At 39.9% G+C, this 26,833-nt stretch overlaps 1 protein-coding gene across 3 annotated transcripts in view; it reads right to left on the bottom strand.

Annotated features, from left to right (window-relative positions):
- Window positions 1–26,277, bottom strand: part of KDM3B (lysine demethylase 3B) — a 68,673-nt gene extending 42,396 nt beyond the window's left edge. For 2 of the 3 annotated variants that reach the window (XM_030319056.1, XM_030319065.1), the window contains exons 1-5: window positions 26,065–26,276; window positions 9,951–10,118; window positions 4,945–5,058; window positions 3,326–3,431; window positions 1,408–1,532 (exon numbers count right to left, since the gene is read on the bottom strand). In XM_030319056.1, the coding sequence (XP_030174916.1) occupies window positions 1,408–1,532; window positions 3,326–3,431; window positions 4,945–5,058; window positions 9,951–10,118; window positions 26,065–26,259 (708 nt within the window). In that variant the 5' untranslated portion in view covers window positions 26,260–26,276. Of the gene's footprint in view, window positions 1–1,407; window positions 1,533–3,325; window positions 3,432–4,944; window positions 5,059–9,950; window positions 10,119–26,064 lie in introns of all 3 variants that reach the window. The other variant, XM_030319048.1, reaches the window with a different exon arrangement.
- Between the last annotated feature and the right edge of the window lie 556 nt (window positions 26,278–26,833).

Below are 26,833 nucleotides of genomic sequence, written 5' to 3'. Positions count from 1 at the left end.
TATCAGAAAGTAAACCTACAGAATCAAGTCATTAAAGGAATCACTCTACTAATAAAGAATAAAAGCATTAGGGAGCAGCCAATTTGACAGACACTGTCAGATTTAATGTGCATATCCTATGATCTAGAAATTATATATGTAAAAACTTATTCCAATAAACAATGTGTGGCAGTATACAATGATACCTATTCAAGGATATTCACTGCAGCATTATTTGTATTACTGAAAATAATGGCAATTATGTAAATGTCCACCAATTTTAGATTAAATTAGTTATGACATACCCATTCAGTAGATAAGGCAAATTTCTATGTATATTTACAAGAAAGATATTGATAATTTACAGTTATGTAAAAAAGGTAAAGAACTATATATGTATGGTATAATTCCATTTGTTAATAAAGTATGGTTCATATATATATATATCACATAAATAGATAACATACAAATATTACACATACACACAGAAGATATTTGGAAGAATATAAAAAATACATACCAAACTGTTAATGGTGGTTACCACTGAGGGGAGTGGTATTTCCCTGAGGGAAGGGGTGGCTTCCAATATATACTTTATATATGTGTATTTTTGAAATTTTAAAATGAAGATTAATTAGTAATTTTTTTGAAAACTCAGTAAAAAATTAAGTAAAATCATTTATGCTTACATTATATGTGGTTAAGAACAACTCTGAAACCAATTCAAAGATAAATACATTTATGTTTGCCTCAAAACACTCATCTAGGGGCGCCTGGGTGGCTCAGTCAGTCAAGCCCATCCACCCTCAGCTCAGGTCATGATCTTGCAGTTCAAGAGTTCAAGCCCCACATCGGGCTGTGCTGACAGCTCAGAGCCTAGAACCTGCTTCAGATTCTATGTCTCCCTCTCGCTCTCTGCCCCTCCCTCGCGCTCTCTTTCTCTCTCTCTCTCTCTCTCAAAAATAAGTTAAAAAAACCCATTCATCTATTGTTTTTCTGAGACAATTCTCCAGGTCGCTCTAGATACGTTCACCGTCCAAAGGGGAGTGGCATAAGCATTACAGAAGCAAATGCTAACTGACTAGATTTTAAACTACTAACCTTTATGGATATGATAAAATAATGATAATTCTACTTCACATTTTTACACTGTTTTACAGAGTGCAAAGCACGTTCAGATCTACTATCCCAGTTCCCAAAACAGTGCTGAGGTGGGGCTGGGGGATTACCTAATTATCTCTTAATTTACAAATGAGAACAAAGAGGTTAAGAAAGTTGAATAGCCTTTCTCAAGATCATACAGTCATTAAGTGAAAGAGCTGGAGACAGAACCTAAGTCTTCTTACATATAGCTAAATGCTCCCTTTCTCTACACCACCCTCTGTAAGAGGATGGATGAATCGTAAAGGAAATAACCCCAAACCTCACCTCAGTTACAGACACTTCCATAAGACGGGTGATGGAGTCTTGATGGCTTACAACACCACAGAGCCAACTTTCTTCCCCCTCTGGCTGGTATACTTTGACCCTGTGACCTTGAACACTGTAGGGACCTACAGGAGAGATCAGTCAGTACTGAAAATGTTTGCCAAAGTTATAATTCATGGTTCTTTCTAAAAGCAGAAAGAAAACTTTGGTGTAAATATTTAGCACTTTCACTTCTCTTGTATAGAGCTGAATAAAATGGTTATTAAGCCACTTAAAAACAAAATAATTTTTCCTCATGATCTTTGTAAATTCTATGTGGAGATTCTGTAGCATTCCAAATCTGATTTCACCCTATCTGAATCTTCCAATTCTAGAAGGAATAAAAGGAAGACAAAACTTACAAACAAAAACTACAGGTAGTAAGAAAATTTATCAGACGTATCTCATCTGATATACACATATAAAAAAAATGGGAGGTCAGTGGGGCGCCCACGTGGCCCAGTTGGTTGAGTGTCCAACTTTTCATTTCAGTTCGGGTCATGATCTCACAGTTCGTGGGATCGAGCCCGAAGTCCAGCTCTGCGCTAACAGTGCGGAGCCTGCTTGGGATTCTCTCTCTCTCTCTCTCTCTCTCTCTCTCTCTCTCTCTCTCCCCCCCCCCCTCTCTCCCTCTCCCACTCTGCCCCTCCTTGGCTGGCGCGTTCTTTCTTGCTCTCAAAATAAATAAAAAATTAAAAACAACAAAAAAGGGAGGTCAGTAAGTTGAACATACTATTTTGTCATGTGACCATAGGAATGTTAGATAACCATCTGTACTCTGCTGACTTTCAATAGCAATAGGTGGAGAGTTCCATTTATGAGGTCTCCAGCCTCTGCACTAGTAATAGTCTGAACAAACATAGCACCTGCCTTCCTAGGAAAACAAAGTTTTAAAGATATTACTTTATCAGCAGGTAATGTTACCCTGCAATTTCATTTGCCCTCCAAGAAGGACAGTTTCTCTCCTCTGCATTATCTCATACACTTGAGACTATATAGTTAAGTCATCACTTATTTTAAATTATTATTATCTCTCACAACTATAATGAAGCTTCCTCAATGTTTCTCTATGTATCCATGTACATATTCACTTCTCATTCTGTCCAGTTTTCTTCTATCAAGTTTTTCTCACATTCTTTCTTTCATATCTTTCCTTGACCATTAAACATCACTTTATGCTGATACTCTCCTTCTCCAAATAAGCCAGTTTTCCTACTTTTACCCATTCAGATACAGTTTGACAAAGAGAACCAAGGACCCTGTTTCACTGAAAATCATGATTTTCAAGAGGCTCAGAAAAAAAGAGGAGTAGATGTGCAACACGAAGGGAAGGATAAATATTCTTTATGTAGACTCTTGGGCAAAATCTGTATCTGAACTGGAAACAGCTAAGGATTCTTTTGTTTTAATTCTTAAAAAAATAACATGTTGTTAATGTGAACGAGTCTGTGGATACCTTCTTTTATGAACATGTACCTTGCACTCTAGGTTGTTGTTTATGTTACTGGTCTTTTTAGTCCTTAGGAACCTCACAGACACTGAGCTCAATAAGGGCAGAGGTTTTCTAGCTCTAGTTCCTTAACATTGTGTTTAGTACAAGATTTGTCCTTGGTAACTATTTAGGAAATGGAAAACAAAACAAAACTCACAACAAAACTGGATATTATGAAATGTAATTTAAAGAGGTAACTGTGGTCTGAGTGAGATTCTATTTTTCCCATCTATTCTAGAGATCTTGCTAACTGGAAATACTCTGGACTCTACCCACAAGAAGAAACACAAATGTTTAGAGTTGCATGGTGTCCTTCACATACTATCACTTCAACACTGACCACACACCTGATTCAGGATTCAAGGACAGAAGACTGCTTGTTCTTACCTCGACTGAATATCTCTTGTAGCTTCTGGTCACTGATCAAAGCATTAACTGTTTCTCTCAGTGCAGCATGTTCCAAAAGAATCTGGTTTTGGCTATCTGTTCCCATCTGGTAAAGACAAACAAAGAAAACAACCGAATATTAAAATAAATAGCAATATCTAACCAGGTGAGAAAATCATACCCTTGAGGAGCTCTATACTGACAGTGCCAAAGAATGTTTTTTTTTTGTTTTGTTTTTGTTTGTTTTTTTAAATTTATTTTGAGGGAAAGAAAGAAAGAAAGAGAGCGCGAGCAGGGGTAGAGGGAGAAAGAGAATCCCAAGCAGGCCCCGCGCTGCTAGCACAGAGCCAGATGTGGCTCAAACTCACAAAACTGTGAGATCATGATCTGAGCCAAAATCAAGAGTCAGATGCTCAGCCAAGTGAGCCACCCAGGCACCCCACCAAAGAATGTTCTGTAGAACCCTAGTCTCATGAGATGTTCTGCAAAAAATGATGCTCGGATCATTTAATTATATAGGAAATACTATATACTCTATCTTTCTATATGTTGTAGCAGATGAAAGGCTCTGACAAGACATGTAAAAAAAAATTTGTTTAGGTTTTTCACACATATATGACCACAAAATATTTTATTCCATGTAAAACTTTTGGTATATGTTGATATTTATTCAACATTTACTGAGTGCCTACTCATATAAACACTAAGATTGCAAAGATGAATAAAGTAAGGGTGGTGAGAGGGAGTGAGGCCGAAAGAGAAAGGAAGACATATCAACAAGGAAATCATCACTAATATTTCACACAACACAGTTAAGGAAATACTGTTCTTGGCTGCCTCAATAAGACAGCAAAACTTAGAAGTTTCCTAATTTTTAGCCTTCAGACAATAAATCTTACAAGTGAGAAATAAATATTACCATCCAAAAATTTTCAAACTCTAACTCAGATGCTAGTTTGTTTAAACTACTAATTTACCCCTTTTCTTTCTAAGTAGAGATACACCTAAGCTCTTTAATATTTAATGCTGCTTGGAATAAGCCCAAACTCCCAGCCTCTCTGCCACTGACCTAAGTATAGGCCCCCTCAAGTTATACAAGCAGCCACCTCTGTGAAACCACCTTCTGAGGTGACCCTTAGAATTGTGGTCTTTGGGGCACCTGGGTGGCTCAATCAGTTAAGCATCCAACTTTGGCTCAGGTCATGATCTCACAGTTCATGAGTTTGAGCCCCATGTCAGGCTCTATGTTGACAGCTCAGAGCCTGGAGCCTACTTCAGATTCTGTATCTATCCCTCTCTGCCCCTCCCTGCTTGCTCGCGTGCTCTCTCTCTCTCTCTCTCTCAGAAATAAAATGAAAACATTAAAAATAATAATAATAATAAAAAGAATTGTGGTCTTAAGTCTTAAGTGGTTTCAAGGTAGGGTGGGGTGTGCTGAAGAGGAAACAAGTCTCAGCCACTGAATGGACTTTCAAGGTAGCAGAAAAGCTTTAAAATGCACAGGGAATTAACGGAAGCACTTGTTTCAATACTAAAAGAAAAGGGGAAACATATTTATAATCAACAAACAAATTAGCAAGGAGGGAAATAAGTTTAGGACTAGAGGAAGTATTAAGTACCTGAAACAGATGCAATCCATTAGCATCTGACAGGAAACGAAGCTCTCGATCCAAAAGGTATTCAACTGGAACCACAGAACCCAAACCAAGTTTATCTACTAGGGGAGTGAAAGTCTGTGAAACAGAAATGACAAGAAATTGATTAGAACTTGGAAAAGAAAATAGGTAACAATTCATCCACATCTCTAACTTCAGAGACAGTATCCATCATTAATATATCTTTCACCCCAGTAAATACAGATAAACTAAAGCATAAAACATTCCCAACCCATCATCTACCCCACAAATAATCATAGGAAGCAAACTAGAGCAGAAACTCAGCCCAATACTCCGATTTACAGCTGAAAAGGACACAAAGAATAAGAAATTCCCAATTACCTCTAGGGATCTGACTAATCTTGCCAGGCTTCAAGAGGGCTAAATTACAGTAAATTCCCAAAATAAAGACTTACAACATTATCGTCTCTAGAACTCCTAAAATCTTTGGGAGATATGTAAAATAATCACTGGTATAAATGCTCATGGGTGAATTCATATTGCTGTCTCATAAATGAATAGCCTATAAAAGCCACCCGGGGCCCATGTCCATTTGAGCTTCTTCCAAAAGTTCAATTGGAAATGGACTTAAAAACAAACAAAAAAGGGGGTGCCTGGGTGGCTACATCGGTTAAGTGTCCAACTTCGGCTCAGGTCATGATCTCATGGTTCGTGCCCTGAGTCGGGCTCTGTGCTGACAGCTCAGAGCCTAGAGCCTGCTTCAGATTCTGTGTCTCCCTCTCTCTGTCCCTCCCCAACTCATGCTCTCTCTTTCAAAAATGAATAAACTGGAAAAAACAAACAAACAAACAAAACAAATGAAAAAGGAGAGTATAGTAAATGATGTTACATATAATCAATTAAGTAGAAAATTTACTTTGAATATTATTTATTTGATCTGGTTAGCCATAGAAGTAGGTTTTTTTTAAATGTAGCCATTTATGCCTTTACTTTGCTAACAGGATAGAAACAAAAGGATACTCTCAGAATTAAATTTATGGCATTATTTTGTCAAACTTCAGAAAACAAAACTTAATAATAATAATAAAGCACAAACAACAAAAGCAAAAATAAATAAGTGGGGCTATAACAAACTAAAAAGTTTATGCATAGTAAAAAAATGATCCGCAAAATGAAAGGCAACGTAAGGAATGAGAGAAAATATTTGCAAATCATGTATCACACAAGAGGTTAATATCCAAATACATATATAAGGAACTCATACAACTCAAAAGCAAAAGACCAAATAATCTGACTTTAAAAATGGGCAAATCACCCTAAATAGACATTTTTCCTAAGAAAATATACAAATGGCCAATAGGTATATAAAAAGGGGTGAACAACACTAATTATTAGGGAAATGCAAATCAATACCACAAGAAGCCATCACTTCACACCTGTTAGAAGACCTATCATCAAAGACAATAAAATAAGGGCTGGCAAGGATGCAGAGAAAAGCAAACCCTTTTGCAGTTGGTGGGACTATAAATTGGTGCAGCCACCATAGAAAACAGTGTGGAGGCTCCTCAAAAAATTAAGAGCAGAACTACCATATGATGCAGCAATCCCACTTCTGAGTATGTATCTGAAGAAAATGAAATCACCATTTCAAAGGATTATCTGCACACCCACATTCACTGCAGTGTTATTCACAACAGCTAAGATATAGAAACAACCTAAGCTTCCAGTGATGGGTGAATGGATACGGGGAATGATATGAGGTGTATGTGCATGCACGTGCACGCGCGTATGCACACACACACACACACACACACACACAGAAATATTATTCAGTCATAAAAAAGGAGGAAATCTGGGGTGCCTGGGTGGCTCAATTGGTTGGACGTCCGACTTCGGCTTGGGTCATGATCTCATGGTGAGTTCGAGCCCCATGTAGGGATCTGTGCTGACAGCTCAGAGCCTGGAGCCTGCTTCAGATTCTGTGTCTCCCACTCTCTTGGTCCCTCCCCCACATGCTCTCTGTCTTTCTCTCTCTCTCAAAGATAAATAAACATTAAAAAAAAAATAAAAAAAATAAAAAAAAGAGGAGGAAATCCTGCCATTTACACCATGGATAAAACCTGAGGGCATTAAACTAAGTGAAATAAGTCACAAATGCAAATGAAATACTGTATGATTTCACTTACGTGTGAAAAAAAAAAGAACTCCTAGAGTAGATCTATAGTTCCTATGGGTGTGGGCAGTGGGGAATGTGAAATGTGGTGAATGTGGTCAAAAGGTACAAACTTCAGTTATAAGTTCTGGGGTTCTAACATACAGCATGGTGACTATAGTTAACAATGATGTGGGGCGCCTGAGCGGCTAGGTTGGCTAGGTCCTCCCCCTCTCAAAAAGAAATAATTAAACATTATTAAACATAATTAAACATTAAAAAAACAATAATGTATACTTAAAAGTTGCTAAGAAAGTAAATCTTTTCTTTCTTTTTTTTTTTAAGTTTATTTTGAGAGACAGAGAATGCAAATGGGGGGGGGATCAGAGAGAGAGGGAGAATCCCAAGCAGGCTCCATGATGTCAGCACAGAGTCCATTGCAGGGCTCGAACTCACAAACTATGAGAACAGGACCTGAGCCAAAAACAAGAGTCAGATGCTCAACTGACTGAGCCACCTAGGCACCCCAGAAACTAAATCTTCAAAGTTCTTACCACATACACACAAAATGTTAACTCTGTGAACAGTGGATGTGTTAACTAACTTTATTGTGGTAATCATTTCACAATATATATCAAATTATTATATTGTTACAAACTTGCACAATGTTATATGTCAATTTTACCTCAGTAAGGCTGGGAAAAAAAAATAAGAGTTCTTATGGAAAGAAAAGGCTTTAAGGATTACAAACATTGTTTCACAACCTTACATGAGAAAACACTAAGGTGAAAAAATTCTTTAGAAATAAAAGTATCAAATATTATTGAATACAGCACTGGCACAAAAAAAGACATAGAGATCAACAGAACAGAAATAAAGAGCCCAGAAACAAACCCATGCTTATAGCTTATATGATCAATTAATCTCTGAGACAGGACACAAGACTATACAATGACAAAAAGACAGTCTCTTCAACAAATGGTGCTGGGAAAACTGGACAGCTACATGCAAAAGAATGAAACTGGACGCCTCTCTTACAACATATACAAAAATAAACATCTAAAGGTAAGACCTGGAACCATAAAACTCCTAGAAGAAAAACAAGGCAGTATTTTGTAGACATTGGTCATACAAACATTTTTCTCAATACATCTCAGCAAGGGAAACAAAAGCAAAAATAAACTATTGGGATTTTACACCAAAATAAAAAGCTTTTGCACAGCAAAGTAAACCACCCAAAAAATGACATGGCAACCTACTGTATGGGAGAAGATAGAGAATGATATACTTGATAAGGGGTTAATATCCAAAATATGTAACACCAACAACTGTCCAAATAATCCAGTTAAAAATGGGCAGAGGACCTGAACAGACACTTTTCCAGAGAAGACATGTAAATGGCCAACAGGTGCATAAAAAGATGCTCAACACCACGAATCATCAGGTGAATGCACATCAAAACCACAAGATACCACCTCACATCTGTCTGTCTGAATGGAGAGTATCAAAAAGTGTTGGGTTGGAGGTAGAGAACAAAAACTCTCCTGCACTGTTGGTGGGAAGGTAAATTAGTGTAACCACTGTGGCAAATAGTATGGAAGGTCCTCAAAAAATTAAAAGTAGAATTACCATATGATCCAAGAATTTCACAACTAGGTGTTTACCCAAAGAAAACGAAAACACAAATTTAAAAAGATACATGCACCCCTATGTTTCCTGCAGCATTATTTACAACAGGCAAGACATGGAAGCAATTCAAATGTCTATCCATAACTGAATAAAGAACACACACACACACACACACACACACACAGAAATATTATTCATTCATAAAAAAAAGAATGAGATCTTGCCATATGCAACCGCATGAATGGACTCAGAGGGGATAATGCTAAGTGAAATAAGTCACAGAAAAACAAATGCCATATGATTTCACATATATGTGGATTTTTTTTTAACTGTTAATTTATTTGGAAGAGAGTGAGAGAGAGAGCACACATGCGAGCGTGCCAAGATGGGCAGGAGCAGGGAGAAAGGGAGAGAGAGGATCCCAAGCAGGCTCCACACTATCAGGGCAGAGTCCAGCACAGGGCTTGATCTCCTGACCAGTGAGATCATGACCTGAGCTGAAATCAAGAGCTGGATGCTTAAATCGATTGAGCTACTCAGGCGCTCCACATTTGTGGAATGTAAGAAACAAAATAAATGAACAAAGAAAAAGAAACAAAAACCCCACACTCTTTAATAGAGAACTGGTGGTTGCCGGAGGGGAGATGGGTGGGGCCATGAGTGAAATAAAGAGGATTAAATTTATGGCATTATTTTGTCAAACTTCAGAAATACTTATCACTACAAGCACTGAGTAATGAATGGAACTGTTGAATCATTATAGTGTACACCTAAAACTAATATAAACACTGTATGTTAATTATATTTCAAAAACACAAAACAAGTTCAGAAGACACAGTTGAAAAGATCTCCCACTTTCTGCTTCAGTAGCATCAGAATAAAAGTATATTAGGAATATACATGCTTTGGGAACTCTAAAGAGTTCAGCTATTTTTAAAAAAATATTTATTATTCTTGAGAGATCTACAGAGCACGAGCAGGGGAGGGGCAGAGAGAGAGGGAGACAGAGAATCTGAAGCAGGCTCCAGGCCAGTCTGACCTGTCAGCACAGATCCCGACGCAGGGCTTGAACCCACAGACCGTGAAATCGTGACCTGAGCTGAAGTCAGACACCTAAATGAGTAGCCACCCAGGCGCCCCAGGAGTTCAGCTATTGGATAAATACCATAGTTACAGTTATAGTACAGGAGTAAAGCTCAAATATGTTCGTAGGCAGTAAGTCACTCACCAGGGCTGGCCACTGTGCAATTGAGACTCGAGTACCCTGGACAAGGACTGGGTCCTTCCGGGGTGCCCACACCAGAGACCCTTCCAGCAGAAGCACAATAACTTCTTCAGCATGAACTTTAACCCAGGAGTGCTGCTTCCAATTACAGCCATCAAATTCTACAAAGATCTGCAAAAAGAGATAAAAAGGAGTTTGGAGGTCACATTTGGAAAAATCCCACATTATAATATATAAACAGACATAAACTGTGACTAGGAAAAATCCTAATTTGTTTTTAAGTCCTTTTGATGAATTTCAATAAAAATCCATCTTATTTCAGAGCAAGGAAGCTGATCTCAGCTTCACTTTGAAATGGGTAGCAGAGTTAAGGGGGCACATCCACAGTTAGCAATTTTTAGCTGTTATCCTATTGAAATTTGTAACTCTTTGTTTCCAATTTATATCTATGCACACCAGCTAGGGGCCTACTATGTATGAGACACCATGCTAGGTTCAGAAATAGAGAAATCTAGCACATTTCCTGGTCTTAAGGAGCTCATAGTCTAACAGGTTAGAGAGAAATTCTTTACACTTGTACTGAATATGACAGAACTTTTTTTTAAATGTTTATTTTTTTTTTTTCAGAGTGTGCAAGCAGGGGAGGGGTAGAGAGAGGGGGACAGAGGTCCAAAGCAGGCTCTGTACTGACAGCAGTGACCTTGATGCAGGGCTTGAACTTACAAACCTTGAAATCATGACCTGAACAGAAGTCGGATTCTCAACTGAGCCACCCAGGCACCCCAGTGAACTTCTTTGAGGAATTTTTTTGAATAGGTGATATACGAACATGATATAAAATTCAAAGGATGAACACCAAAAAAAAGGTTCCTTCCCAGTTCTGCATGTGGATTTTTTAACTACCCCTGCCAGGAGTGATCTCATATCTGTTAGAAGAGGCATGCTGTCAACATCAACAATACTTCACTCCCTCCCAGCAGAGATACTCTACTTTTTGAGATATAGTTACATAGACAGTGCAGAAAGTTTTAAAAAGTGATTCAGATTTAACAAAACTTCATTTTTCTTTTTTCTTTTATTTCATTTTATTTTACTTTAGAGAGAGAGAGAGACAGTGCGAGCGGGGGAGAAGGGCAGAGGGAGACAGCTCCACACTGAGTGTGGAGCCTGATGCAGGGCTTGATACCACATCCCAGGAATCATGACCTGAGCCAAAATCAAGAGTCGGACGCTCAACCTACTGAGCCACCCAGGCGCCCCTAAACCACATTATTCTTTTTTTTTTAATTTTAATTTTTAAATAATATTTATTTTTGAAAGAGACAGAGAGAGAGAGTACACCCGCAGGAGCAGGGAAGAGGCAGAAAGAGTGACACAGAGGATCCGAAGTGGGCTTCATGCTGACAGCAGAGAGCCCAGTTTAGGGCTTGAACTCCTGAACTGTGAGGTCATGAACTGAGCCGAAGACAGCCACTTAACCGACTGAGCCACCCAGGTACCCAAAACTACATTTTTCTAATAACGAGTATGCTTAGGTTTGGCTTTTCTATATAAATTCTGAGTATGTTTCACATGCAGCATAAAGAGCAAGACATATGCATACAGGTATCAATAGTTAGCATAGAAATACCCAGGACTTAAATTATAGCTGGTGAAAGACTATTTTATTCATAGCCCCTTCATTTTCATAGAATTTTAGTTGGTTTTTGAGAAGCACATGCAATAAAATGACAAAATACAAATGAAAAAAAAAAAATCAAGGCCAAGCAAACTACAACAAGAAGTCACTATGAAAGTGTAAAAGGGAAAACTTAAGCTGGCCACAAGGATCTATACAGCTGTATGACTGAGTGATACATGTGCCTCTGAGCTTCCTAAAGGCCAATTTGAAAATGAGGAGGTTAGTTGCATAGTTTCCACTGTCAGCATCTTTTTTTAAAAAATTTTTTGGTAATGTTTATTTATTTAAAATCGAGAGAGAAGATAGAGTGTAAGCGGGGGAGGGGCAGAGAGAGAGAGGGAGACACAGAATCCCAAGCAGGCTCCAAACTCAGCTGTCAGCACAGAGCCTGACCCCGGGCCTGAACTCATGAACTGCGAGATCATAACCTGAGCCAAAGTTGGACACTGAACAGACTGAACCACCCAGGTGCCTGGTTTTTTTTGTTGTTGTTGTTTTTTAAACTCTGCACCCAACATGGGGCTTGAACTTACATGCTCTACCAACTGGAGGAGCCAGGAGCTCCTCCCACGGTCTAAAAGGAAAACAAAGTAATTACTCAGGGAAGCAATGCTTTTCCAACCTCTTGGCACAATAAGAAATTTCTCACACGAAGCTTCCAGTACATGTATGTACTGTTATTTTTAAAATATGTGTAGATGATACAATGAATAAAATTCAAATCCATTAAAATTGTTACTGAGTTCATATCAGCCTTTCATGGTATACATGTTCTCATCTATTCAACATAAAAATTAAAGGTAAAATTAAATGAAAATCTAGGATACTTACATTCTCACAAAGTGTGAAAGCACTGTGCAGTAGCCTAGTGTTAGGCTTAATCTCTTCACAGCCAATGCATACTTGTGAATGTGGAGTGCATTGCTGAGAAGTTATCCCAGAAATCAAATCCACTATATAAAGCTCCAGTTTTATTATTGTAATATACCAAGCTTCACTTCTGATTAAACACACATATACATACCCACCCCCCCCACACACAGTGGGGAAACAAGGTTCAGAAACGAGAAGCACAATTTTTACTGAGAAAGAGGAGAACAATGAATTGCAATATATTTAATACATGAATGGGCTCACTCATATATACATAAATGTTCCAAGGGAATAAGACACAACTTCAAATAACTTGCAGACCATTGGAAAGAGATAATCAAACTTATACTTATGTGCAGACTCAGGCACCAAGAAAGGTAGTAGCAGCATAATAAACACAGGTTGGGGCTTATGTTCCAGGAGACTTGGATTTGAGTACCAGCTCCACACTATTAAAAAAAATTTTTTTGGGGGCGCCTGGGTGGCGCAGTCGGTTAAGCGTCCGACTTCAGCCAGGTCACGATCTCGCGGTCCGTGAGTTCGAGCCCCGCGTCAGGCTCTGGGCTGATGGCTCAGAGCCTGGAGCCTGTTTCCGATTCTGTGTCTCCCTCTCTCTCTGCCCCTCCCCCGTTCATGCTCTGTCTCTCTCTGTCCCAAAAATAAATAAACGTTGAAAAAAAAATTAAAAAAAAAAAAAATTTTTTTTTTAATATTGGGGCACCTGGGTGGCTCAGTCGGTTAAGCGGCTGACTTTGGCTCAGGTCATGATCTCCGCGGTCTGTGAGTTCGAGCCCCACGTCGGACTCTGTGCTGACAGCTCAGAGCCTGGAGCCTGTTTCAGATTCTGCGTCTCCCTCTCTCTCTGACCCTCCCCCGTTCATGCTCTGTCTCTCTCTGTCTCAAAAATAAATAAATGTTTAAAAAAATTAAAAAAAAATTTTTTTAATGTTTATTTATTTTTGAGAGAGAGAGAGAGAGAGAGCGAGCAGGGGAGGGGCAGAGAGAGAGGGAGACACACCAGTTGAAGTAGGCTCCAGGCTCTGAGCTGTCAGCACAGAGCCCAACACAGGGCTCGAACCCACGAACCGCGAGATCATGACCTGAGCTGAAGTTGGACGCTCAACCGACTGAGCCACACAGGCACCCTGAGGTCTACTCTATTAACCCCAAAACTTGGACAAGTCACTCTTCCCTCCTCAAGTTTTGGTTTTCTCCCCTGTGATAAGACACACTTGTCTTGTTTATCTCATAGACTGGTTGTGAAGTTCAAATAAAGTAATGGATTCAAAAGCATAATATGCCATAAAATAAGGAGAAATAAAGTAAAAAAATCAAGTACGGGGGATGTTCAGAGGCAGGAGAGATCACTTTAAGGGTGCAGAGGGGACTGATATGGGCTGAGCCCCCTACCCACCCCCCCCAAAAAAAGTCCACTCAAGTTCTAGGATGGCCAGGAGCTATATAAGCAGACTGTGGGGGAAGGAGTGAGAGATGAGGCTTAAAAAAAAAAGTCAATGTGGCAAACCTTGAATACTGGGATAAAAAACTGAGGCTTCATCTAGCTGCCAATGGGAGGGCTGTGTATACGTGTGCATGCACACAAGTGTCATTAAAGGGTTTCTAAGTGAGGTCAAGATATGAACAGAGTAGTTGGTTTTAAGGAAATTCAGCTACTAACCAGTGGATACAGACAGACTGGAGTTGGGGGAAGGTTATAGGGAGTATTCTTACATGACCTAGAGTGGGAGCAGTGAGACTAGGAAGAAAAGTGACTTGTGGTTGTTAAGAATCATCAAGCTTGATGAATGGCTGGATAAAAGGATAAAGGAAAATTTAAAAATGAATTGGATTTTGAACCAGAGTGATACCATTACATAACTGATATCAAGAGGAGGAGATGGCTGGAGGACAGACAAGACCCTGCACGGCATGAAAAGTAGCATGGAGTATTAAACGCCCTGGCTGAGTCTGACCCTGAGTACGCTACCAGGCATCACTCAGAAAACCAGAGTCTGAGGCTCCACCGTGACTGATGGCAAGGTGCCATGCTGAAACCACTTTAAAAATCAAAGGCGAGTCACAAAATTCTAAGTTATAGCAATACACAAATACAATACTAAAAGAAGTCATTGTACTATAGCTATAACAATTTTTATTGCTTTTACAAAAGAACTTCAACACTCAAAAAGTTAATATTCAGGAATCCTATCATTACTTACCTGAAAACATCAGGGAAAAGTTCAATTACTGAAAAACCAGATTTCACCCAACTTAAAGGAAATAAACTTTCAACCCACCCCAGCAAAGGACATATATGGAATGAAGTGTTTACTTTGACAACAACAACAGTGCTACACATTCTGGGATCAAGCTACAGTTCGAGGCTAACAGTATGAATGTTTGCTATTTTTTTTTAAGTTTATTTCTTTACTTTGAGAGAGAGAGCACGAGCAGGGGTGGAGCAGACAGAGGGAGAGAGAGAGAATCCCAAGCAGACTCTGCACTGTCAGCATGGAGCTGGATGAGGGGCTTGAATTCACAAACTACAAGATCAAGACCTGAGTCAAAACTAAGAGTCAGATACTGAATTGGTTGAGCGACCCAGGAGCTCCAATATGAATCTGTTTTAAGAGCAATATGGAATGTGGATATATGTAAGCACGTTCTCTGAACACTAAGGCTTATTTCTGGCCCTAGCACTGTGCTTTACTTCCTAGCTTAGGTAATGGAACAAAGGAGAACATATAAGGTAAACAATAATTTCAGATCAAAGTACCTACAACATGAACTCTTAAAATGGTAGTGGCAAGACCAGAGAAGAGGAAGAAGGCATATAAACTAACAAAAAATCGGGGCGCCTGGGTGGCGCAGTCGGTTAAGCGTCTGACTTCAGCCAGGTCATGATCTTGCGGTCCGTGAGTTCGAGCCCCACGTGGGGCTCTGGGCTGATGGCTCAGAGCCTGGAGCCTGTTTCCGATTCTGTGTCTCCCTCTCTCTCTGCACCCCCCCCCCCCCGTTCATGCTCTGTCTCTCTCTGTCCCAAAAATAAATAAAAAACGTTGAAAAAAAAATTTTAAACTAACAAAAAATCAATGGCTGTGGTTGAACTGAGTCACAGATGACCAAGACAGGCTGATAATCTGAATAGAACAAGACTAAAACAGTTTGAGTTGATTATTTAAAAAGTCTTTAAAAATTTCTACTATTAGAATAAAAATAGCAAATAGAACCACACATGCTATAGCTAGAATCCAAGCAGTAGATGTAAAATATTTCATGAGTTAAGGAGAGATAGTAGTAAAACTCTTGCTTTCATTTCAAAATTCCTTTTATGGTATATATGTGACTTACATTTATTTTAGTGACATTAAAACCAAAGAAATTCTTTAATAAAATCAATTAAGTTCTCCTAAGTTTGATAACATCAGATACTAACTAGTAACCTGAGTAATATAAGCTTTCATGTTTATTGTGTTAATATCAGCTTGAGGTCTGGTTCTGCCTAAGGCTACTCTTACTATAATTAATAAAGTTATTCATTCAGTCATGCTCACCAAAAATAGAACATCTCTTATGTATATACAGAGCATTTACTGACCAAGAATATCAAGGTGAATAACGGTAGCAATTGGCAGGAGGGACTCACACCCCAAAAGAGTCAACACAGAGGTATAAAAATGATTACAGAGCTGTGTAATAAGGGCAATAACAAACATGTTATGTTAGGCTAGAAAACATATCTGCCTTGAGAAACTAGAATGGTTTCACAGAAGGGATAGTAGTATACAAGCTGGGTCTAAAAGGACAAGTTGCCTTCTGGCAGAGAAAGACTTTCTGGCAGGTGCAAAGGAAGAGAAACATAAAAGCTGATTGAGTGTTCCAGGCAGCAGTGGCAGCTGTTAGTAAGTAAGCTGTAAGGGCTCTGATTGGCATGTTAATGCATGATGCACTGAAACCTGGTGGCAAAGGTATCATATTTGGCCAGCAGAGTGGTTTTTTTGTTGATTTGTTTTTAATGTGCATTGAACATCTGTAGGCATTATCTGCACTCTCCAGTTGCCAATCCACTATATTCTCTAGTCTGTCATCTAGCTGTTTTCATACACCTGGTACCTTGGACACAAGTGGGTTTATGTTCCCTGATATAGGCCTCGAGGGAGCCACTGATAGTTTTAAATGGGGAGGGGGAAGACATGGTACAATGTTTTATAAAGATAATATCATCTGTGGGAAAACTTCTCAATGCTCAATTTAAATAGAAAATCAAAATAGAAATTACAAAGTATTTTATAATTAGATGAATGGCAAAACACTTTATTCATACTATGGAAAAATATCGAGAAGTTTTAAAAAATGAGATATATCTAGAAGACTACCATGGAAAGATCTCCAAGATGTGTTATATGCAAAAGAAGCTGGTTGCAGATTTTAGGATGTGTATGTGAGAGAATAGGAGGATTGGGACAGAGGGGATAATAGCATTTTTGCCTTAATCAGTAAATGCTTTTTTAAAAACAAAACAAAATCTATATTCATATAATGCTTAAATAATTAACACGTTTTAAAAAGGAAAGAATTAACTTTGGGAGCAGGGTGGAAGGTTAATTACAGAGAGAAGAAACTGGAGGCAGGGGGACAAATTACAAAGTCATGATAATCCAGTAAAAAGATGAAAAAGGCTTAATCCAAACAGGTATGAATGGAAAACAAAGTGTATTTGAGAAACTACAGAGATAAAAATAACAGATGATGATGGCTGAGAGTAAGAGAAATGGAAGAATAACTCAACTCCCGAAGTCCCTAAGTTTTCCAATTTTACTACCTACATACATACCATTAAAAAACGCACAAGCCCAAAATGGAGTCACTTGTGCTAAGCGCAAGTCATCAAACCACAACTTAACTTCTCCTAGGAAGGGAATCTTAAACCAGTAAATCTGGAATTACCTGGTCAGCACTAGAGAGGTAATCTGCCTGATGGACCCCTGCTCTCCCCCAAAGGAAGGTAACCTTGTCTGAAACAATCAGCTCTTTGCTAGAATAACCACCTTGTGCCACCTCCTTCTGCCTATTAAAGTCTTCCATTTTGCACAGCTCTCTGGAGCTCCTTTCTCTCAGCTCGAAGGGATGCTGTTGATTCAGGTATTGTTGAATAAAGCCAAGAAGATCTGTAAATTTACCAGCTGAATTTTATTTTTTAAATGATTCTAAACAAAATGTAAAGTCTATTAGAAATGATTTTACAGGTGTGCCTGAGTGGCTCAGTAGGTTGAGCGTCCAACTTCGGCTCAGGTCATGATCTCACGGTCCATGAGTTTGAGCCCCCATCGGGCTCTGTGCTGACAGCTCAGACAGAGCCTGGAGCCTGCTTCGGATTCTGTGTCTCCCTCTCTCTGCCCCTCCCCCACCCATGCTCTGTCTCTTTCTCTCTCTCTGAAAAATAAACTTAAAAAAAAATTTTTTTTAAAGAAATGATTTTACAAAACTGTGGGATATCTTGACAGCCAAGATGGGGAATGATGCACGTCTAGAAGACGGCTGTTTTCAAATATAAAACAATTTTTTCTATATGGTTCATCTGATCAAGAGATAGCTTTCTTTTTTTCTCAAGAGATAGCTTTCTAACAATTAACCTCATCAACCCCCCCCCCCAATTTCTAACATCTACAATATATGAAATGTTAAGTACTTGAGTATCATAAGGATAGCCTAAATAAAAACTCAAGCATACAAATATATAGTGTTTTTAGGGGCTGTAGCATCATAAAGAACTGACTTTGCATCCCAACTTCCTTATTTCTTAGCTGTGTAGCCCAGGGCAAGACACTTTAGCCTCTTTGAGCCTCATTTCCTTTGCCTATAAATAGGGACAGTAAGTACCTCAAAGGATTGTCTAAGGATTAAATGAAATGAAAGCATAAAATGTCTAGCAGATTTGGGGCTCCTGAAAAACATGCACTCCTTAAGAAACTCACACTACTGGTCAGATTATAAATTGGTATGATTTAAAAACAAGAAAACATATTATCAAGAATCTTAAATATGTGCATACTCTGGGTCTTCATAATAACCATTCCTAGCAATAATTCTAGGAAATAACCTTAAACAGAGGGAAGGCTTTATTCACAAAAATGCTCACACAGCATTATTGATAAAGTCTAAAATCTTAAACAATTTCAATATTCAGTGAAAGAGGAACAGTTTAATAATTTATCCAGAATAAAAATTATAAAATTTTTCTTAAAGAGCTTTTATTGTTTTCCTTTCACTTACGAGAGCAATACATGTTACCTGTGGAAAATAAAGCCCCAAGAAAATTAAAATTACCCATATACAAAAGTTTTCAGTAATACAGGAAAAGTGCTACATTAAGTAAAATAGCAAAACACAAAACTGAAAATACAGTACAATTCAACTTCTGACAATTCTAAAAAGAGATTAGATGAATATGTATCAAAATATGTATCAAAATATGAACAGCTGTTTCTAATTGGTTGTGACATACAGGGATGACTTTTAAAATTATTATCAAATTAATTTCATTTTGTATTACAGGCATGTATTACCACAAAACCACAAAAATAAAATATCTAAAGCTTCTAATGTGACAAGTCAGGTGGACAATGGGCCTTGGATTGGGGTCTCCAATAAGATTCCAATAATCTCAAGACAAAAAAATTAGTAGTGAGTCCATATCCATAAAAATATATAAACAGGGGTGCTTGGGTGGCTCAGTAGGTTAAGTAGTTAAGTCCAACTTCGGCTCAGGTCATAATTTCGCGATTTGTGAGTTCAAGCCCTGCGTCGGGTTCTGTGAGGATAGCTCAGAGACTGGAGCCTGCTTCGGATTCTATGCTCCTCCTCTCTCTGCCCCTCCCATGCTCATGCTCTGTCTCTGTCTCTCAATAATAAATAAACGTTAAAAAAATAAAATAAAATATATATATATATAAACAGAAAAAAGTTAAAGATCAATTATAAACACCTTAAAACAGGAGGCCAGAGAGCAGAAATTCCATAAGAAATCAGAAATGAAAGTTAACAATCTAATACTGGCTTCTACATAGTCTACTTTAAAAAAAAATTTTAAGTTTATTTTGAGAGAGAGAGAGAGAGCACAAGCAGGGGAGGGTCAGAGAGAAGTAGACAGAATCCCAAGCAGGCTCTGCAACGTCAGTGCAGAGCCTGATACGGGGCAAACCCATGATTCATGAGATCATGACCGAAGCCAACATCAAGAGTCGGATGCTTAACCGACTGTGCCACCCAGGTGCCCCTAGTCTACTTTTTAAGATATGGTAGTCAGAAAAGACCTCTTAAAAATACTAACAGAAAAATTCACATTCTGTTCTTGATGGAACTTACATTTAGTAGAGGAAATAAGCTATATATCTTGTTATATATCTATAAGAAGAAAAATGTGATTAATATTCCAAAAGAGGTATATCACAAAGTGCTACAACAGCAAAGAAAAAAATAACATGTTGGGGATTCAGAAAGGCTTTATAGAGGTGGTAGAACCTGGAATGGACAAACTTTCTCTTTATAGGATTTTGATGGTTAATATTAAAAGCAAAGAGGAAAGGGGAAACAAAGCAATAAAAGCCAAAAAGTACTAAGAAAGTGGAGGATCACTGAATCAGGGCTGCTTGCTTTAAACATCCTTTTGGCAACACCCAATTTCCCTCATAGGATTCTTTGCACACCAAGGGTCCTTCGTATCTATAATTTGGTCTCGTGAGTAGACCAGGAAGAGGCTCTGTGCAGATCTCTGGATAGGTGTATCTCCTACTGTAAATTAATAACCTTATATGCGAATTTACAAATCAGTCTCCAGAGTGTGGTGAGAATCAGTTCCCCAGAGCCTGATTACCCCTACACACACACACACACACACACACACACACACACACACACAAATGGAGTTTTTACCCTTGCAAAACTGAGAGAGGTCATATATATGAGTCACTACTTGAACATCAGGTAGGTTTTATACACCTACAGAACAAGGGTAAAAGACACTCTGGCAGTCGGGATAGTGGGGTCGGGAGTACTTAAAAACCACCAACCTGTCAAAGGCAGTGGAAAAACTGAGAAGCAGCAACAGGTGTCATCCCGCAGGCTTTGTGGAAGCAAACCCTACAGAAATCAACTCCAGCTGTTGAGAAAATCACTAACAACAGAAAAGGCCAAGTAACTTACCCACCATTTACAGTTATTCACCCACCATTTACAAGAAGGGAAGTGGGGCAAGTGAATCAACCATAACAAGTCGGAGATAAAAAGTAGGCAAGTGAGTACTAAAGGAGGGACTGAGCCCCTGGCAGGTGGGGAATTAGTGAAGCAACTCTTAGAAATAAATGGTAATTAAGAGGAAATATTTGTGCACTAAAGGGAGAGGATGCTGGATGGACAAAATGGCCAGAGTATGTGATCACTGGTGGACATACTGCACAGCTCTAAACTCAACAGAATGCAAATTAAGATAGAACTACTAACAACTATACACACACAATAAGACAAACTTTTTTTTTAAAAAATGAATTATATGAAGCACTTGAGTGCCTGAAAAACTCAAGGATGGCTTAATGTTCAAAAATAGACCTTAAGGTTCAAAAATAGACCTCCTGCTCTAAGAGAATTAAGATGAAAAACATTAGAGGGGCTCACACTTAAACATTACATATTCTTTTGTATAATCTCACTTTTATTTACAGTTCTGTAAACAGTACACTGATCCACAAAACATATTCTATTTATTTTAATAAACAGTGTATCATGTACCAGGCAGATTTTTATTAAACTCCTGGAATTAAAAGTAAAGGACACTTAAGGATAATCATTAACTCCCATTTCAATTAGGGCTGAGTTCTACGTTTGTGTGAACATAGGTGGAGATTGTGCCCTGGAAACAGAGTACTGTCCTAGACCTGATTATAATCATTATCTAGGAACAAAGTAGAGAGGTATTTTAAAGTCCACCTAACCTGAGACAAGGAAGAAAGGTTGGAGGAGGACGTAAAAAAATAAGGCAGATACAGATAAGTTTTCATTCCTCTTGGAAGACTCCCAGATAGAAGAAACATGGTACTAGCCTGGACACTGCTACAATTATTACATTATCTGGAATCAAAGGAAAGGAGTACTTTAGAGTCCACCTTTCTGCCAGATAAAGATGAAAGATTAAGGGATAAAAACAATAAAGCAGATATGCTTCTACTCCTCTTGCAAATTCTGGATAGCTGTGATAGCTAAGATACACATTCAAAACAAATCATTGGCTACTAAAAGAATCATTTAATTCTAACAAACAGCAAGAAAAGGATAGTTTATTTAATAAAACTGGTGCTACCACAACTGATTACTCAGTAGGAAGCAAGCTAGATCCCCCACCGCACATGCCACTTACAAAAATATTCCAGGCAGACCAAAGATCTAAAGGTAAAAATACAGAAACATTAAATAACATTTACATAGATTCAAGGGCAAGGAGCTATCCCCAAGCAAGTAAAGAAACCATTAAGAAAAGTGTAAGAAATTTAATGATGTAAACATCTTGTTTTTCTGTATGGCAAAACAACTCATAAAGTTCAAAGACAAATGAGAGGAAATAATTGTAACACACCTGAGGGATAAAGGAGTTAATATCCTTAAAATGCACAGAACTTGTACAGAGTGAAAAGACTCCTATTTTTTTTAAATGGACAAAAGATAGGTATATAACTCATTAAAAATATAAAAGGCCAATAAAGATAGAAAAAGACCAGTAGTCGTGAAACTGCTAGGTATTATTTTTCACCCATCAGATTGCCAAAAGAGACAGACTGATGACACGAGTGATGGGAAAGGTGGAAACCAGCATTGCATGTATGCACTGCTGGTGGGCATGAGAAATGCTATCATCTTAGTGGAAAACTACCTGGTATTATCTAATACAACTGAAGATTCATGTACTCCTAGAATTCCTAACCCACTCCTAGGTGTCTAAACTACAGAAACAAAACCATTACACAAGATATGTGTACAAGTTTATTAAGCACAGCATTATTTGTAGTGCCAAAAATATAACTAACTTGAACATCCAGGATAAGGAGGAATGATTAAACAAATGATGGTACATCCGTTCTATGAAATATCATGTAGTTATCTAAAAGGATGAGTAAGATTTATAGGTATTGATGTCCATGGTATAATGGTAAATAGAAAAAAGGGGAGGGGTGCCTGGCTGGCTCAGTCCATAGAGCATGCAACTCTTGATCCTGGGGTTCTAAGTTTGAGCCCCATACTGGGTAAAGAGATGACTTAAAAACAAAATCTTAAAAAAAAAAAAAGTCCTTACAAAAAAGGGGGGGAGGGGAAGGCTGCAGTATGATACTATTCACTAATAAAAGCAACCTTTTGTAAACAGATGAATGTTTTTATATTTTTTGTACCAGTATTAAGAAAGATAATGGGGTGCCTGGCTGGCTCAGTCAACAGAGCATGTGACCCTTGCTTGGTCTCAGGGTTGTGAGTTCAAGCCCCACGCTGGGCTTTTTTACTTAAAAAAATTAAAAAAGACAAGCAAAGCCTTTTTTTTGCAATGTGGAAGCCTGTGAAAGATACTGTTGGCTTTTCCTGTGTATTCTTTTGGTTATTAGACATTTCGCAAAATAGAAGTTTTGCCTTTTAATAAAAAAAGGAAAACCCATGGTTTGTTTTTTTTGTTTTTTTTTTTTTTTTGGTCTGTGTGTTTAACTACCACACCTACATATATGAAGGTCCCAAGGTCTCTGCAACTTATACGGACCAGTAATGATTGGGAACACAAAGAGGACAGTTAGAAGAATCAGAAATAAATGCATAGAAACCCATTAAACTAATCTTGCAGCAACACATTTTTTTTTTTTTTAAACATAACAGGACAGGCCTATTTTGAAATACAAATAAAGCTACTACTCCATGGGGGGGGGGGGGTAGTGGTAAAAAGCTGTTGTCCTATTACATCTAAAATTCTCATTAGTTATTTGTCAGCATAGCTTTGAAGATGAAAATGCCCTCTAGCAAACCTTTACCAACCAAACTCCCAATCAACAGGATCCTGACTTTTCTATTTTCATATTTCATCTTAAGGAAGTACATGGCTTTGGTAATGTTTTCCAGAAAAGGGTTCATTAAAAGGGGCAGGACTACATTTTTAAAGATTTCAGGATCAAATAATATTTAGAAAGAGACCATTAATGGAGCCTAAAACTGAAAAGTGTTTTCAATCACTTCAAAAACTCATTCATCCAACCCTCAATTACTCATCCTTAACAGGGGGCGCCCTGCTATGCAATGCTCAAAACCAAGCATGCCTGAAAACATCTTAAACTAACTGAATGAAAATCTGCCCAATCACAGGCCAGCTGCTTGAAAACTCCACCCGTGAGTACAGGAAGAACACTTTTGATTGGAAGACGGTTGTGTTTACTACGGTGTGTGGTGCAAATTGGAAAGGCCCACATGTCTAGGGTCCAAAGGAAATCTCTTTAATGAAAAAGAAAAACAAATGTCCAGTTCTCATCCTAGGCTAGTCATTGTCATTAACAGAACCTCAACATAGCTACTGTAATTCTTGAGCAATTTTGCAAACTGGTGAAAAATTCTAAAGGCTGTGAGTTTTGTTGTGGTAGTTTTCTCACCTATGTCCCTTAATATACATACAAGCTTAAGTTTATTCTCAAAACTAAATCTGCCTTTGCTTCTGTATGCACACAGCTCCATGAGAGACCCCAACACACTTCTAATGTACCCTTAACTTTAATTTCCAAGAATCACTGCAACTTTTTACTTGGTTTGGGAAACCACTTCATGAGCCCAGTGGTAAAATTATTCAGTATTTAGCTTAGTAGGTGTCCAGCATTTCAGTGAGCTTCAAAAACCTCTGTCCTTAGGGAGCTCAGCAAACAACAAAGTGAATGGGTAGCCATTTCAGGTGCAGAGCTCATTAGCAATTCATCTGATGGAGGAAACAACTAGAATATAAAATTCTAACTGAAAAGCTAGGGCAGACTAGGCCTTAGGTCGAAGTATGCATATAATAGTGGATCCTAATTATGTTTTTCGTTTATGGGAGTAAATTTTTGGATCTGAGATAGACACCTCTCCCCCATCCCAACTTAGAAAGCAATCTTTTAAAGAAAGCACAGAGTATTTTACAACCAAATCCCCTCCTTAAGCATCATCCTCATCCCTTTATATTCCTGGTAGCTTTTTATAAATTCGCCCCACTGAAGCCACATAAATGCCCAAACAGCCTTTTCTTATTTAGCATGGAGAAAGATCAAAGAATGTGAACTCAAGTAGCAGAAGGAAAGGCTAAGCCAGCCGCAAGCTAAACAACCCATAAAGCCTGCATATCAGAGGAAAAGAAAAAAAAAAAAGCAAAAAAAAAAAAAAAAAAGCCTAACACCACTAATCAATAGGTAGAAAAATGAGTATCAGAAGCCTACAATATTAACATCAAATCTCAGGAAATCATTCCCACTTACAGCAAATAAAATATCTGCAGAAGCAAGTTCATCACGAAAATTTACCTTCTGTCTATTACATTCCAAAAGAATCTCCCTATTTTCATAGTCTTAACAGAGAAGCTAGGGCTGCTATCAGAATGAGGAACTAAAGAGGCTTGCCAAAGCTCAAAGACAATATTGTGCCGCCACATTAACAAAAATAACACAAGGTCCCAAATGCTAGTTAAGTTCTATTTTACTGAATAACTTCAATCACGAAATACACCAAGGCCAAGTATTCAAAAACGCCCAAGCTCCAACACAAAGTTTCAAAACAAAACCTCTCCCAGGGTTGAGGGAGTAGCCGAGCTGGGAGCAAAAAAGCACCACCTAGCAGCCCCATTCCGCTCCTAAGACAGATCTCAAACTTATCAAAAACAGCCACAACCGCAGCTCCTGTCACCCAGAAGCTCAAAGAGAAAGGGAGCCTGAAGAGTCCTGAGAGCTGGCCTTTCTGGAGACCGCCAGGCCAAGCCCGGCTCAGACAAGGAGGAAGTAACTGCCTGATAAAAAAGCCCCGAGCAGCTCCAACTGCAGCCTCTGTGCCTCCCACAATTGCCCACATTCCCGCCCCACTCGGGGCTCCCGGGAGGAAGGGAACAGGGTGCAGATTTCGAGGGAGGCTGCGAACTACAGGTCCGCGTCTTTCAGGGAGCAGCGACAGCACCAGCCGAACTCTTGAGGGGCCCAGGAGCCCAGGGTTCGGGAGCCTGCTCGCAAGGCGTGTTTTGGGGGTGTGGGGGGGGGACGCTGAGAAAGGGGTCGCTGAGGAGGCGGGGCCTGTCGGGTGGAGGCAGCAGCTCTTGGCGCCCTGGCTGCCCCCCGGGGGAAACCGGGGCGCGCACCCCGACGCGGAAGCCATGCCGGCCAGAGCTCGGGGTGCCGAGGAGCCGGTGGGGGGCGCTGAGGAGATCTGGGGGCGAGGAACTGGGTCACCCCCACCCCACCGCCCCCTCACAAAGGCCCCCGGGGAGGCCGCCCGCAGGCCCCGCAGCCCCGGCCTCAAGTGCCTGCCTCGGCCGCCACTCACCGCTAGGTCCTGGGGCACCGCCCCGCTCATAGCCCGCACTGTGCCGGCCCGCCAGGCCCGAGTGCGCAGCGCAGGCCCCGGATCTCCACCCGCCGCCGCCGCCGCCGCGGGGACCGAGGCCGAGGACGAGGCCGCGGTATCCGCGAACAGAAGCAGCAGCCGCTTACCCACCGGGGAGGCCGCCGCGTCCGCCATCGCCAGGGCCGGCCAGACCCGCGCTCCCACCCGCCGCCTCCCACCACCTCTGCCGCTGAGCGCCCGATCCGCCCGCAAGGCCTCCCTCCGCACCACCCGCGGCCGCGGCTCCCTCCCCCCCACCCCCCCCAACAGCCACCACCAACCACCGGCGCCGCGCAGCGCCCCCCGTGGCCGGGAGCGGAGCCGCAGCCCGGGCCCCGCACAGCGCCCCCCGCGCTCTGGAGCGGGACGGCAGCTCCGGGCCCCTCACAGCGCTCCGCCCCAACCTCCCCCGGGCCTGCAGTGCCCCCTGCGGCAGGGAGGGGAATTGCAGTTTAGGCGGGGGTAGGGAAGTGGGCGGGCCCTTCAGTCTTCCTTGGTACCATCCTGGTCCCAACCTTCCTTCTGGGGTGTCCCATATGTGAGAAGGCTGTAGCTTACCCGCCTCGGACACCCAAGACTTTTCCTGGGGTAGGGGGCTTGAGGGGCAAGGTACCTAGAGGTAGCGTTTTGAGCTCAGCAGTTAGCACCGCAATAACTATTCATTTCCTATCCTGAAAATATGCCCTATCAGTCCTGTCATTATCTTTTA

This window comes from Lynx canadensis, chromosome A1 (assembly GCF_007474595.2).
Source record: "Lynx canadensis isolate LIC74 chromosome A1, mLynCan4.pri.v2, whole genome shotgun sequence".
NCBI classification, from domain to species: Eukaryota; Metazoa; Chordata; class Mammalia; order Carnivora; family Felidae; genus Lynx; species Lynx canadensis.
The sequence above is the reverse complement of the archived record's forward strand: the minus strand, read 5'-3'. Positions and strand labels throughout refer to the sequence as shown.